Genomic DNA, 12,749 nt, shown 5'->3' with positions numbered 1-12,749 from the left:
ATATATTCGGTACTATTTCATGGATATATCAAATATTTTCGGTGAATATTTTGACAAAATTATTAATAGAACCAAAAGTTTTCAAAATTTATGGCAATACTTGGATGAATTAAAAATAATGATAAAATAAGTAAGAATAAAAATATTAAATTATTTTATAAGTATAATTGACGTAGTTACGATGAATGATAATATTTATAGGTTTTTTTTATTAGAAATTTTTTTCTTAAATTCCTTTAATTTATTTTTATTTATTTATTTTAAAATTTAAAAAATATTTTTATTAAAACATGTTTTTTTTATAAATTAAAATAAATAATTAAATCATTTCTAAAATTTATATAAAATATTTTATTTGAGATTTAAGTTTTAAAATTTAATTATAAATTCGTGGTGACAAATTTTTTCTATTGGCATTAATTTATTTAAATAATTAAAATTATTAAAAGTCATATTAATAATTTATTTTATTAAATTAATTTTAATTTATAAAATATTATAATTTCATTATTTTTTTATATTTTAACGATTTTTAAATAAATATATATTTTAATATTATAAATAAAAACATTCATAATTAAATAAAATTAAAAGGATAAATATACAAAAATTAAAAAAAATGAAGTGATGGTAATTTTTTAAAATAGGATTATTTTAAATCTTGTGAAGAAACCGAGCCACAAGTGGTCCAATAACGACCTGGCATCTTTTCTTCCAGGAGCAGCTAACTGCTGGTAAAATTTTCTGAGTCTCCATCTCCATCATATTCTACAATGAACCAGCCTACCTTTTCTCAATCTTCAACATCCTTGCACTGCAGTTCATGTCATGGTCAAAAGGACTCTAGATGCATTTGAATTATCAGTAGGCCTCTCCTTGTTCATATGTAATACGGCAGTTTACGGTCATATCATTGACACGTATGAAATTGGAAGAATTAGCAGAAAGAAAGATCAAACTTAGAATAATGCTCAACCTTGAATTTGTTTGTGGTTGGGAAGAGACGTCGCACTGTTCAAGCATCTTTGTATTATTTTCTGGGTATAATTAGGAGAAGTTCTGGCCCCAAATAAGCACACTGACAAAAGGGGAGAGTGGAGAGAGGTTGAGCTTGAGATCGGATATATAGAAATCAATGGAAGTGAGCAACAAACAGGTGATATACAGAGACTACATCACTGGTTTTCCCAAGGAAACCGACTTGGTACTCAACACTAGTACCATAAGTTTGAAGGTGCCAGAGGAATCAAATGGGGTTCTGGTGAAGAACCTCTACTTGTCTTGTGATCCCTACATGAGGATTCTAATGAGAAAAGTCCCGGATAACAACCTATTCACTTGCTACATCCCTGGTTCTGTAAGTAGATTTCCATATCCTCTCAGAAAATAAGCCCTGCTTTGCATCCCTGCTCTCTCTACTCAAGCAGTACTAGTCTCGAGCTAAGTTTGTGTTGGTAACTTTTCTTGATGATACTATGCAGCCGATAACCGGGTTTGGAGTAGCTAGAGTTTTGGATTCTAGGCACCCCAACTTCAAGGAAGGAGACTTGGTCTGGGGTACAACTGCATGGGAAGAGTATAGTCTCATCACAACACCAGAAACCCTCATCAAAATTGAACATACCGATGTACCTCTTTCCTACTATACTGGAATTCTTAGTAAGTCGCTGCCTCTGATAATGATTTTTAGCAGAGGCTCCTTGTTCCTTATGCTTAAATTCAAAGTATACTAATCCTCTACACGATAGTTTAAGCATTTGTTTCTTCATAGGTATGCCTGGAATGACCGCCTATGCAGGTTTTTACGAGCTTTGCTCTCCTAGGAAAGGTGAATGTGTCTTCATTTCATCAGCTTTTGGAACAGTAGGTCAGATTGTTGGGCAGTTTGCTAAGTTGACGGGTTGCTATGTTGTTGGCAGTGCTGGAAGTAAAGAGAAGGTGAGTTATCTTTAATTTTTTTTCCCCCAACTGGTCCATTTTCTTGTTGAAATTTTACCACCTGCGTAACCCATTTGTCTTGCCTTTTTATTTCTATTAAAGGTTGATCTGTTGAAGAACAAGTTAGGGTTTGATGCAGCTTTTAATTATAAGGAAGAGCATGATCTAGATGCAGCTTTGAAAAGGTCAGTATTCATAGCTTAGAAGCAATTGCATGAGGAGGCATTCATCACCACAACCATGCTAAAAGCTTGAAACAGTGAGCTTTCATGAAATCCTAATACTAGGCTCATGGCGTAAGTCCTCTAGCAGTAGTTCTCACCCACTTTGGTAGCTTCATCTACAAACATAAATTTCTACCTACATGGTCTAAGAAAAATAACAGAGAAAGCATACAATTTATCTCCATGGTCTGCCCAACTATTCTTCTAAAAATCAGTAAATTGTTGTCTTTAGCAATGCAAACTAGGCTCAGGCTCTGCCTGGGATAGCATTTAACTTCGGTGCTTAATAGTAGAAAAAGTAGAAGTAAAAATAACTAATGTGGGAACTATAGTTTAAAATTACTTGTATTAAAGACATCGGTAACGATATTTTGTTTTTTTAAATTTTAATTAAATAAAAATTTACTTCCATGATTGTGTTTGAAAGTATTTTCCAAAGCACTTTCAAACAGGGTTAACTTGAATAACTCTAATGTCATCTTAACACCCACAATGTATACCAGGCAAACGCCAACTTGAGACCTAAAGTTAATGGTAGGGTCTAGAGCTCCTCACTTGCAAATAGTTCTGGATCATATAACCGAGTAGTTATCGGCCATAAGAGAGACTAGAACTCAAAACCTCTGGTTAATTATAGCTTAGATATCATATTAAACTACCAACTATCCCAAAAGCTTATATCAGAATATGATTCAGTAACATGTATCAGAGTCAAGTGATATAGTGATAAGGGAGCACGATATATATTAATATGATACTAACCATTACAATGTAATAATAAAACATTCCCAAGAAAAGCTTACAGTAATGATTTTATTTGACACTGAATGCAAGTTGTTGTGGGATTGTTATCAGGTACTGTCCTGATGGCATTGACATATACTTTGACAATGTTGGGGGAAAGATGCTTGACGCAGTGCTCCTCAACATGAGACCTCGAGGCCGCATTGCTGCATGTGGGATGGTGTCACAGTACAATCTTGAAGAACCTGAAGGGGTAAAGAACCTGATCCAAGTCATATATAAGCAAATACGCATTGAAGGACTCGTTGTTTTCAATTACTATCACCTCTACCCCAAGTTCTTGGACATGATTCTGCCTCACATTAGAGAAGGGAAGATTGTGTACTTCGAAGAGATTAATGAAGGCCTTGAGAGCGGCCCTGCAGCTCTCATCAAACTGTTAAGTGGCCGCAATGTCGGTAAACAAGTTGTTGTTGTTGCTCGCGAATAACTCCACCTTCTTCTCTAGGTCTCTAGGCCTTTAAGCCATTGATGTATCAAATAAGATGATGGGGTTGGGCTCTGAGTTTTTGTTTCCAATGGGACTTTCAATGAATGGATCAAGATTACCCATCTCCCTAGTGATTCTTCTATTTTTTTATTTTGAATTTTTTATTTATTTATCAAAAACAAACAAATGTATTAATTGATAATAAAAATATAAAAAAAAAATGAGAAGATCAAAAGTAACTAAGTAAACCTCCACAAAACAAGGAAGGTCATACAAAAAGGACAAAAGACTTGTACAAGTATAACACACCAACTCCTGTAACCCATCCCTAAGATGTACAAATCTAGAGCCAACTAAGTTGAATAACACTTAAAGGGTAGGGTTTAAAAATATTTGTACAATAAACATAAAAAGAACATAGAAATGAAGCAAATCCCACAACGACTCCGACGTTCTCCAAGTGTCCTAAAAAATTAGAGCATTCCTCTCTCTTGAGTCTCTACACAATCCACAACAAAGAGAAACACGTGATCCTCTAAAGAACCCTACCTCTAATTGAATTCCCAAAACACTTGAAGGAGATCACACCATCGTATCACAAATGCTGCCTAATGGAACCCACTCCATTCCACCTTGTGAAGAAATCCTATTGCACAATCCCAAAATAATTGGATAATATAGGAAAAGATGATCAATCATCTCACTACTTCTCCAACATAGAATGCAACAATCAGGATTAAGGACTTTGAAAGACCTTCTCAACTGTAGCATGTCATTGATATTTACCTTCTTAAGTACCACTAATCATACAAAGGCCCTAACCTTAGAAGGAACTCTTGATTTCCACAAAAAATTAGCTGGATAAAAGACCTGTAGTTCACTTTTTATTTTGAATTTTTCATTGTGAAATACACAGAAAAGTGGGCCAACTTTATCATTTTCTCCACGCACCTTTGTCTACCAGTTATACTAATACATGCCAACACACATCATGTTACCAACATCACAAAAAAGGATTGAAACTACCATTTATGGAATGCTATCACCCGGAAGTGTTAATCCAGAAGAGTAAATAAACCTCCTAATACTGAAAAATCTCCTAATAATACTAGAGTAGAGAGAGCTTGGATCAGATAACACAACAGCAATGGCCAAGTTAGAAGTGAGCAGCAAAAGGGTGATGCTGAGAAACTATGTCACTGTTTTTCCGCAAGAGACATACCTAGAGTTGAGCCAGGGAACCATAGTTTTGAAGGTTCCACAAGGATCCAATGCATTCTGGTCAAGAATCTCTACTTGTCATGCAATCCATAAATGCACTATTGTATGCAAAAAGGTGAAGATGATGATAACTTCAAGTTCTTTAAAACCCGGTTCAGTAAGTATCCTCTCGAGTATTATATCAAATTGTCTCTTTGGCATCAAAAACTCAAAATCATTCATGTAGTTCTATAAACATTATGAGATTTTATCATCACATCTGTTCACCGAATGATAGTAATAAAAAAAAACAAAAAAAAAACACATTCATAGGCCATAACTGGATATGGAGTAGCTAGAGTTCTGGATTCTGGGGACCCAAATTTCAGGGAAGGTGAATTGATTTGGGGGACGACCGGATGGGAAGAATACAGCCTCATTACAACTTCCTCCATCCGCTTTAAGATCCAACACACTGATGTGCCCCTCTCTAATTATACAGGAATTTTTGGTAAGGTTTTTAACTGCAATCTCTTGCAACTATGTATAGGGTACTGTTTATCGAAAACCTTATCTGACTGATCATGAATTGTTCAAGGTTCAAGCTGTCTCTGTAAAATCTTGGTTGGCTTTCACTTTGTTGCATCACAGGAATGCCAGGTATAACTGCTTATGCCCGTTTTTATGAGATTTGTTCCCCTAAAAAGGGAGAGCATGTCTCTGTTTCAGCAGCATCTGGTGCAGTTGGTCAGCTTGTTGGTCAGTTTGCAAAGTTGATGGGTTGCTACGTTGTTGGAAGTGTTGGAAGTAAAGAAAAGGTAGTGTACCACATGATATTGGCAATTTTTTTAAACAATTTTTCTGCAAGATTCCTGTTTTTCTTGCTGCTAGATAAAAGAGAAATCCAGAGGTGGAAGACTCACCTTTTCATTTTCTTGTTATCATCTTCTTCTTGCCAAGGTTGATTTGTTGAAGAACAAGCATGGTTTCAATGAAGCTTTCAATTATAAAGAAGAGCATGAGTTGGATGCAGCTTTGAAAAGGTTAACACCTGTGTTCTGCATAAAAGAAACCTAAATATTGAGTTTTCTGTCAATTTTACAGAATATAAAGAGGAATAAACACTGTTACATAAAGGATCTTCAAGGCACCAAACGTCATGAACCATTGTAAATTTTGTTACCTGCTTGTCACCAGGTGCTTCCCTGAAGGCATTGATATCTACTTCGATAATGTTGACGGAAAGATGCTTGATGCAATTCTCAACATGAGAACCCGTGGTCGTATTGCCGCATGTGGGATGGTTTCACAATACAACCTTGAGCAGCCTGAAAGCATCAAGAATTTGATAAATATCATTTCTAAGCAAGTCTGCATACAAGGATTCGTGTCCCATGAACAATATCACCTCTATCCCCAGATGCTGGACACCCTACTGCCTTACATCAGAGAGGGGAAACTAGTGTACGTGGAAGACATAGCTGAAGGACTTGAGAGAAGCCCTGCAGCTCTGGTAGGACTGTTCAGTGGTCATAACGTGGGAAAACAAGTAGCTGCAGTTGCTCATGAATAATTTGCCTTCATCCTCATCTCCAATTTGAATGAAGGAATGTCAAGCATTGTCTAATAAGGGCTTAGAGCTCAGTATCAACCCCAAAAGGGTCTATGAAAAAGTTTTGAAACCTACAGCAAAAAAGGAAGTGTTTTTAAATATGCCAGCATAGTACTGGAGTGAAATTTACATCAAATCAATAAGGTTGTACTGAGATACAGTGCAGTAATTTAGTGATTTTTACTAATCATCATATTCCAGATGATTGCCATTAGCACTTGAGTTTGAAGTTCAACCATCTGGCGTCTGGGTGTATGCTGTTTCTACACGTGCCTGCTATCAGCTTGCCTTAAGTTTTCCAAGGGGCAACGGTTTAACTGGAATTGCTCGAGCTAAGTAGATTGATCCACGGGTCCTCACAGCTGCAGAGAGGTCTTCAGATGCACCCTGTCGCTGGAGGAATACAAAAGAAGCATTTTGTGATTACTATTTCATACTTGAACCATTCTTCATTTCAACACAAGCTAAGTCAGGCTGAAGACAAGTTCGGGTTTGATCATCCAATGGGTGGTCTCACCATCCCTTTCAGAGAAGAAAAATCTTCATTGGTCTCACCTGTAGTTTGAAAGGCTTATGAGGAGAAATATACAATCCTATCTTAGCTAGAACATTTGAAATCTCTAACAACACTGACCCAAAAACTAATCTCACTAGTTTTCAATTGAGAAAATCGGTTTGTTTGTTGTCAACCCATGTAAAATCTCTCTTTCTAAATTCCGTACAGAATAATGAGAGTCTATCCTCCTCACCAGAGAAAATTCAATTCATCTCTGTTTATCTGATGAGCTATGCTAATGACTCACAAGCTGCAGATTCATTTTCTGTAGAGCAACCAAAAAAAATCTGCGTTAAGGTTGATCAACTACTCCCATTTTAGATACTAATTTTCACAACTGACTCTTGATAGAATAGTACTAACCCACCATTGATGTTCCTCATATTTCAGTATAATCTGATCTTTTGAGTTCTGTGGATGCTTCAGGTCGCAAGCAAGAAAAGAGATACATACCATTCCAGTGCTAAATAGAGACCATGATAAAGATTCATTTCCCTGTTTTATGCAGGCCCATCATATACAATTTTAAGTTCTTAGATTTGCAAAAAATCAAAAGCACTTTCATTCCCATAGACAAGAAAGGATTTTATCAACATATGATCAAAATAAGTTGAATCATATTACAAATTTAAAAAGTCCTGCATATCCCTAATTCATCCAAGCCAACATTGTCATTTTCTTAATATAAATCCATAGCACTAGTACAGCAGACCAGAACCAATCTTTCTACATAAGATGGGCCTCTGAACACCATACAGTCAGCTTAAAATTGAACTCCTAGTACCCATATGTAGTTCTCTTCATCATCTTCATGAACTCCTCAAGATTGACTTCACCATCAGCTGTGCATTTCAAAATAAGAAACATGTTACAAAAATATGCAAAACAGAGTGGAAATATTTCAAATATTAAAACAAACCCATGTTTGAGTCATATTCCCCAGTAACCAACGCATTTTTTATTTGGATTACATGGGAGTTGGATCCAACGTAATAGTATAGGTTTCAACCTTGAAAATCAAAGGACTCTCAATTTGGATCTATGAATTTTAACAACAGTAAGGACCCAAAAATCCTTGTTTGACCATATCAATCTCTTTTTCATTTTTTCATTTTTTTTTTTCCATGTGGTGGTTCCAGTAATGTGCAAGTTTCTTCTGGCCTTATTCCCACCATAAATGATAAACACAGCATATGCAAGAACCATTATTCCCTTTTCCTTTGATGCATCCTTATGCAGCCGCATTTGGTTAGTTCATTCAGATCACAAGCACCCAATTCTCTCAAACTTGAGCCACAAATTTGACAATTTTCAGGAGTCTTGGTCAAGTTTAAGAACAAGCCCACAATGGAATATTGAAATTCAGCAATAAATCAATAAAGCTTTTGCATGACTGAATGTAAAATGATTCAAAAACAATTTCATCAAGCACTCAAGACAAGCAAAAACTTTAAGGGTGAGACATTGCTTTAGAAGAAAGGAGATATCGAGCATAAGTAGCACAGGTAGGAGAAACTTTGAATCATCAGTAGAATAAAATGTATTAGTGAATTGTTGAAGTAGTGCCAATGAATTTAATTTTTTAAATGAACAATTAATGCAATGTCGTTTCTAAATTTCATGGAATCTAATGGATAATATCAGAACAAATGGATCAGAGTTTAGATTGAAATGAATTCAGCAAGAAAAAAGGAAAGTTTTAACTGAATGACAGCTACTAACAGTCTCATAAACTAGAATAAAGAGTTTATACACAATATTCATCAGTTTTGGTCCAGTTTTCAAAGCAAAACAGTATAAACCCTCTTGTACCTAAAATAAAAGATAGGACTTACAATCTTGATCTGCTTCTCGAATCATTTCTTCAATCTCATTTGCAGTGAAGCTCTCACCCAATTCCTTTGCAACACGCTGGATGTCTGTGGCAGATATTTTTCCCTAAATATGAACAAAATAAGACAGTTATCAACAAGAAGCATCAAACTAAAATCAACATAGAGAGCACCTCACATTTTTATCTAGGTCAATAATGTGGAAGGCTTTCATGAGCTCCTCCTTAGTATCCCTTTCTCCAATCTTGGTAGTCATCATGTACACAAATTCATCAAAATCTATTGCACCACTGCCGTCCTTGTCAACATCTTTAATCATTTGTTCAATTTGCTGAAATAACATCGCCAATCAATATGTTAGCGATGCAGGTTAGATGATCTGAAGATTCCGGAAGAATATACAATAAAGAGGAAAGCCGCATCAGTCTCAAGTTCTCGATACAAGTCTGGATTACTTAATAAAGTACAAATTTTTATCAACTCCGGATTAGATGAATAAAAAAACAAACAAATAGTTATCAGTTATGCACTCTCCTGAAATTTGAAGTATCCAAATCTTAGGGACAGAATTACCAACTTATTGACCAAATTTTTTGGGTTTACAATTTGCAGTTAATGGGAGAGGAAATTTAAATTAAAAGAAATAAAATTAAAAAACTTAGGAGAAAAATGAACCAGACATTTAGTTCTTTCCATAAATTTAAAAGATTAAACAAACTCATCGAACAGTTTCATTTGTTAAGTCAAGGCAATCCTTATTCAATATTATTGGTTTAAGAAGAAGCACTTGGGGGCTTTGAAGAGAGAATATTTGAGAAAATCCCACCACAAGATGCAACCATATCAATTACGCACAAGAGCAAATGATTTAAATTAGAAGCATCATGCTGACACACAAGCCCACCCATGCCAACATACACACTGATCAGGGACTTCCAGAAAATAGTGCTCAAGGATATAGACATTACCGCATCTGTCATTTCAAAGCCCAGGGCCCTGCAATAGAACAATTTTAGTCAAGTATTTGCAGATTTCTAACATAAAAAGCTCCAATACTTGTGATGGGATATCATACCTCATGGCCAAACTCAGCTCTTTGGCATCAATAGTGCCTAAACAACAACAGCCCTTCAAAGGTTAAATATATATATATACATCAAAGACATTTACATAATCAACCATTTTAGTTACCTGACTCATCAATGTCAAAAAGATCAAAAGCTTCTTTTATCTCTTGCTTCTTCTGCGTAGTTAACCCATGACGCCCTCTGGGTTTCTCTCTCCTTGATGCCCCCCCATACATGTTTTTCTGCTGAAGGTCTTGCAAATTTGAGAAAATACATACCAAAGGAGAACTGATTTATAAATTCTAGAAAAAGCTATTCAATGTTTGTGGACAATGGGCACTTTAAATAAGGATAGACAAATTTGTACATAGGTTGCAAGAGAAAGAACAAAAAAATTCCACACACATAATCAATTGAGATGTAACTGATATTTCATAGCTTTGCCAGATCTTGAACTCTGACTTTGGCCTTGATAGATCGATCTTCTGCTCCAAAAAAAGAATCTCTAAATTTGAAGTCAGGAACAAACCATGGGAAAGACACTAAACAATAGAGGTCTTCATACATTATCTTGAACAATATTTACTCTACCATGCATTAGAATCTCCCAGATCTGTTTTACTTCGTCATTTGATCATTGAGTTCACTTTGTCATTAGATCATGGGATGCTGCTCTATGTATTCTTCTATGTACTTGGATTGCAACCCCTTTTGCTAGAAGGATTTTTTATTTAGACTCCATTTCAATCATGGAAAATAATAAGGAAAAAAAAGAAGAAAAGAATCCAAAATCACTTGTTTGGTTTACACGGAATATAAGAGGGATAATCAAATATAGTGAAAATTATTTAAAATTTTTCAAAATTTTTATTCTTCATAAGAAATAAGAGAAATATTCTTAGAAAGTGCTAAGATCCAAAAGGAGCCTCGGCTTATGTTCACTTCTTAGACAGTGCTAAGAAAAGGTTAAAACAAATACCAAGGAAAGATTTTCTCATGTTTGGAGACCATGAAAAATAGTAAAGGAAAAAAATGCTTAAGGGCAAAAATGCTAATCCCATTATCCTTGGAAAAAGGTGGGAAAAGTTTGAGGAAAGTGTTCCTTATAAATTTGATTCTTCCCTTCAATTTTAGAGAAATGTTTCAAATTTTCCTTCCCTTTTCTTTTCTTCTCTTGCTTGTCTCTGTTCTTGTTCCCTCCAACTAAAAAAACCATTATAACATTCTGTCTCGATCTATAATATATATAAAAGTTAAAAAACGTTTGTAGACCTTTATCTTCCCAAAATACCCCTCTTATATCACTCATTTCCCCTCATATTTCACATCATTATTCTTTACCTAAAACAATCATTAATAAATTCACCTAAAAAATCAGATAAATTCAACTTTTTATTATTTACCAATTATGACTAATTAAATTAAATTCATTTCTTTATTTTGTGCTTTAAAGTGTAAGAATTTTTATTTTTAGTTTTAGTTTTTTTTGGGGGGGGAGGTGGGGTTGCTCTACCTTTTCTTCCAATGCTTCCATTTATATTGGAAGGTACCATTTGTGCTTCCATGGTAAAATTAGTGAACATTTATTCAAGCCAAATCTTCTTTATATATAATCGTACAAGCTAATGTCTCCAGGTGATTAATTTCATAAAAATTCCATCTTGAGCTGTAGTCCAGAATTATTGACAGGTTAAAAGCATTCAAAGAGAAACCCTAGCCTTCTATTTGGTTTCCAAGAAAACAGCGCAGTAAAAGAAAAAAAACTTATTTCTCATCTTTTGCTTCCAAAAAGGAAAACTTCCAACAATGGCATATCCAACTTATAAAGCACTCAGGGTGAAATCCGAGCCTCTGTTTGGTTACGAAGAGAATGAAGAAAAATAAAAGAAAACCACATTTTGCTGTCAAAAATCCAAATTTTTTTTACAAAAACTCAGATCAACCACGCCAAAGAGGCTTATGAGTTTTAGGTAAAGTGCAATTTTCTGGATTCTCGAGCCCTAGATGGTGAAATTTTACAAATCAAAATTTTCTTTCATTTTCCCATTATTTCGACTGTATCAAACGTATAAATCGATTGAATGAATTGGGAAAAGAGATTGGAAGAGTACCTTGAACTCAGTCATTGATCGAGATTGTTTCTTGTGAACCGAGAGATTGAATCCTTCTGTGTAAACGGTGATTGGGTACCTTCAGCTTAGGGGTCAACCAAAACGCAGCGTTTTGATAAGGGATGATCCAACGGAATTCGGCTGGATAATAAATGGCTCAACATGGGCCGGCCCAATTTTTAAACTATTGGCCTTTAACGGGCCGATTTGCAATTTATTTATAAATCCCTTGACAAAATATTAGGGTCAATTCTAACTTAGCTTTGAACTAAATGAATTTTATCACTCTTGGTTTAAAGTTTTTCAATACCTCTCTTACTTATTTTTATATATTATTTCAAATTTATTTCACTTATTTTTTCCTCTTGTCTATAAAGATAAAATAATTTAAAAATGTATAAAACCTAATTAATTTTATTAATGTTTTTTTTTTAATATTGAAAATCAAATATGAAAAAAAATATATTTTTCTCGTTATTTTTCAAGAACCAAATATAGCCTTAAAACATTGAATCTATTGATTAGTTTAATAATATTTTAGCTGGTTTCAATCTCTTTTATATACACTTTTTTTAAAAAAAGAAAAAAGAAAAAAAAGAAAGAAAGTAATAATAGAAACTTTTGTAAAAAAAAACATAATTTTTCCTTATATAGATAAAATTGCTTTAAAAAAATTTAAAATTTGAGGTGACAAAAATTTTCAATATCTCAATTTTTGAAAACATAATTTTAAAAAATTGTTATCTTAGTTTTTGTATTTTTAAAATAAAAAAATAAAAAGCATTTAATTTCTTAAATTTATATTAATTAATTAATTAATTAATTAATTATACCTCAAAAATGATTAAAATTGATAAAATATTAATACTATATTGAAGCTGTAGCCTCTTTATATTTTGTTTCTCCGTGATAATACTATATTTATATTTTAGAAAGATTTAAATTATACTTTTATTATATTTGTCATCTTAATTA

At 33.9% G+C, this 12,749-nt stretch overlaps 2 protein-coding genes and 1 pseudogene across 3 annotated transcripts; 2 read left to right on the top strand and 1 right to left on the bottom strand.

The window, feature by feature from the left end:
• The first annotated feature begins 753 nt into the window (after positions 1 to 753).
• Positions 754 to 3,520, top strand: LOC100252695 (2-alkenal reductase (NADP(+)-dependent)). Its single transcript, XM_002279684.4, has 5 exons — positions 754 to 1,357; positions 1,482 to 1,659; positions 1,772 to 1,938; positions 2,041 to 2,123; positions 3,018 to 3,520. Exons 1-5 carry the CDS (start codon positions 1,136 to 1,138, stop codon positions 3,394 to 3,396), a joined length of 1,029 nt encoding a protein of 342 aa, XP_002279720.1. The 5' UTR covers positions 754 to 1,135; the 3' UTR covers positions 3,397 to 3,520.
• Positions 3,521 to 4,127: 607 nt separating this feature from the next.
• LOC100254133 (2-alkenal reductase (NADP(+)-dependent)-like) lies at positions 4,128 to 6,422 on the top strand (annotated as a pseudogene).
• An 880-nt stretch (positions 6,423 to 7,302) lies between these two features.
• Positions 7,303 to 11,941, bottom strand: LOC100257843 (probable calcium-binding protein CML20). Of its 2 annotated transcripts, none has more exons than XM_010652437.3 (7): positions 11,775 to 11,941; positions 9,788 to 9,908; positions 9,672 to 9,708; positions 9,565 to 9,592; positions 8,775 to 8,927; positions 8,600 to 8,702; positions 7,303 to 7,606 (listed from the first exon to the last, which is right to left on the bottom strand). In XM_010652437.3, exons 1-7 carry the CDS (start codon positions 11,787 to 11,789, stop codon positions 7,542 to 7,544), a joined length of 522 nt encoding a protein of 173 aa, XP_010650739.1. In that variant the 5' UTR covers positions 11,790 to 11,941; the 3' UTR covers positions 7,303 to 7,541. The 2 variants fall into 2 exon arrangements, with proteins under 2 accessions (XP_010650739.1, XP_002279630.2); XM_002279594.4 differs by having other exon boundaries at positions 9,788 to 9,905; positions 11,775 to 11,919.
• Positions 11,942 to 12,749: the final 808 nt, after the last annotated feature.

The sequence above is a fragment of the Vitis vinifera genome, chromosome 5, assembly GCF_030704535.1.
Source record: "Vitis vinifera cultivar Pinot Noir 40024 chromosome 5, ASM3070453v1".
Lineage (NCBI taxonomy): Eukaryota > Viridiplantae > Streptophyta > Magnoliopsida > Vitales > Vitaceae > Vitis > Vitis vinifera.
This window is presented reverse-complemented; position numbering and strand designations above follow the sequence as displayed.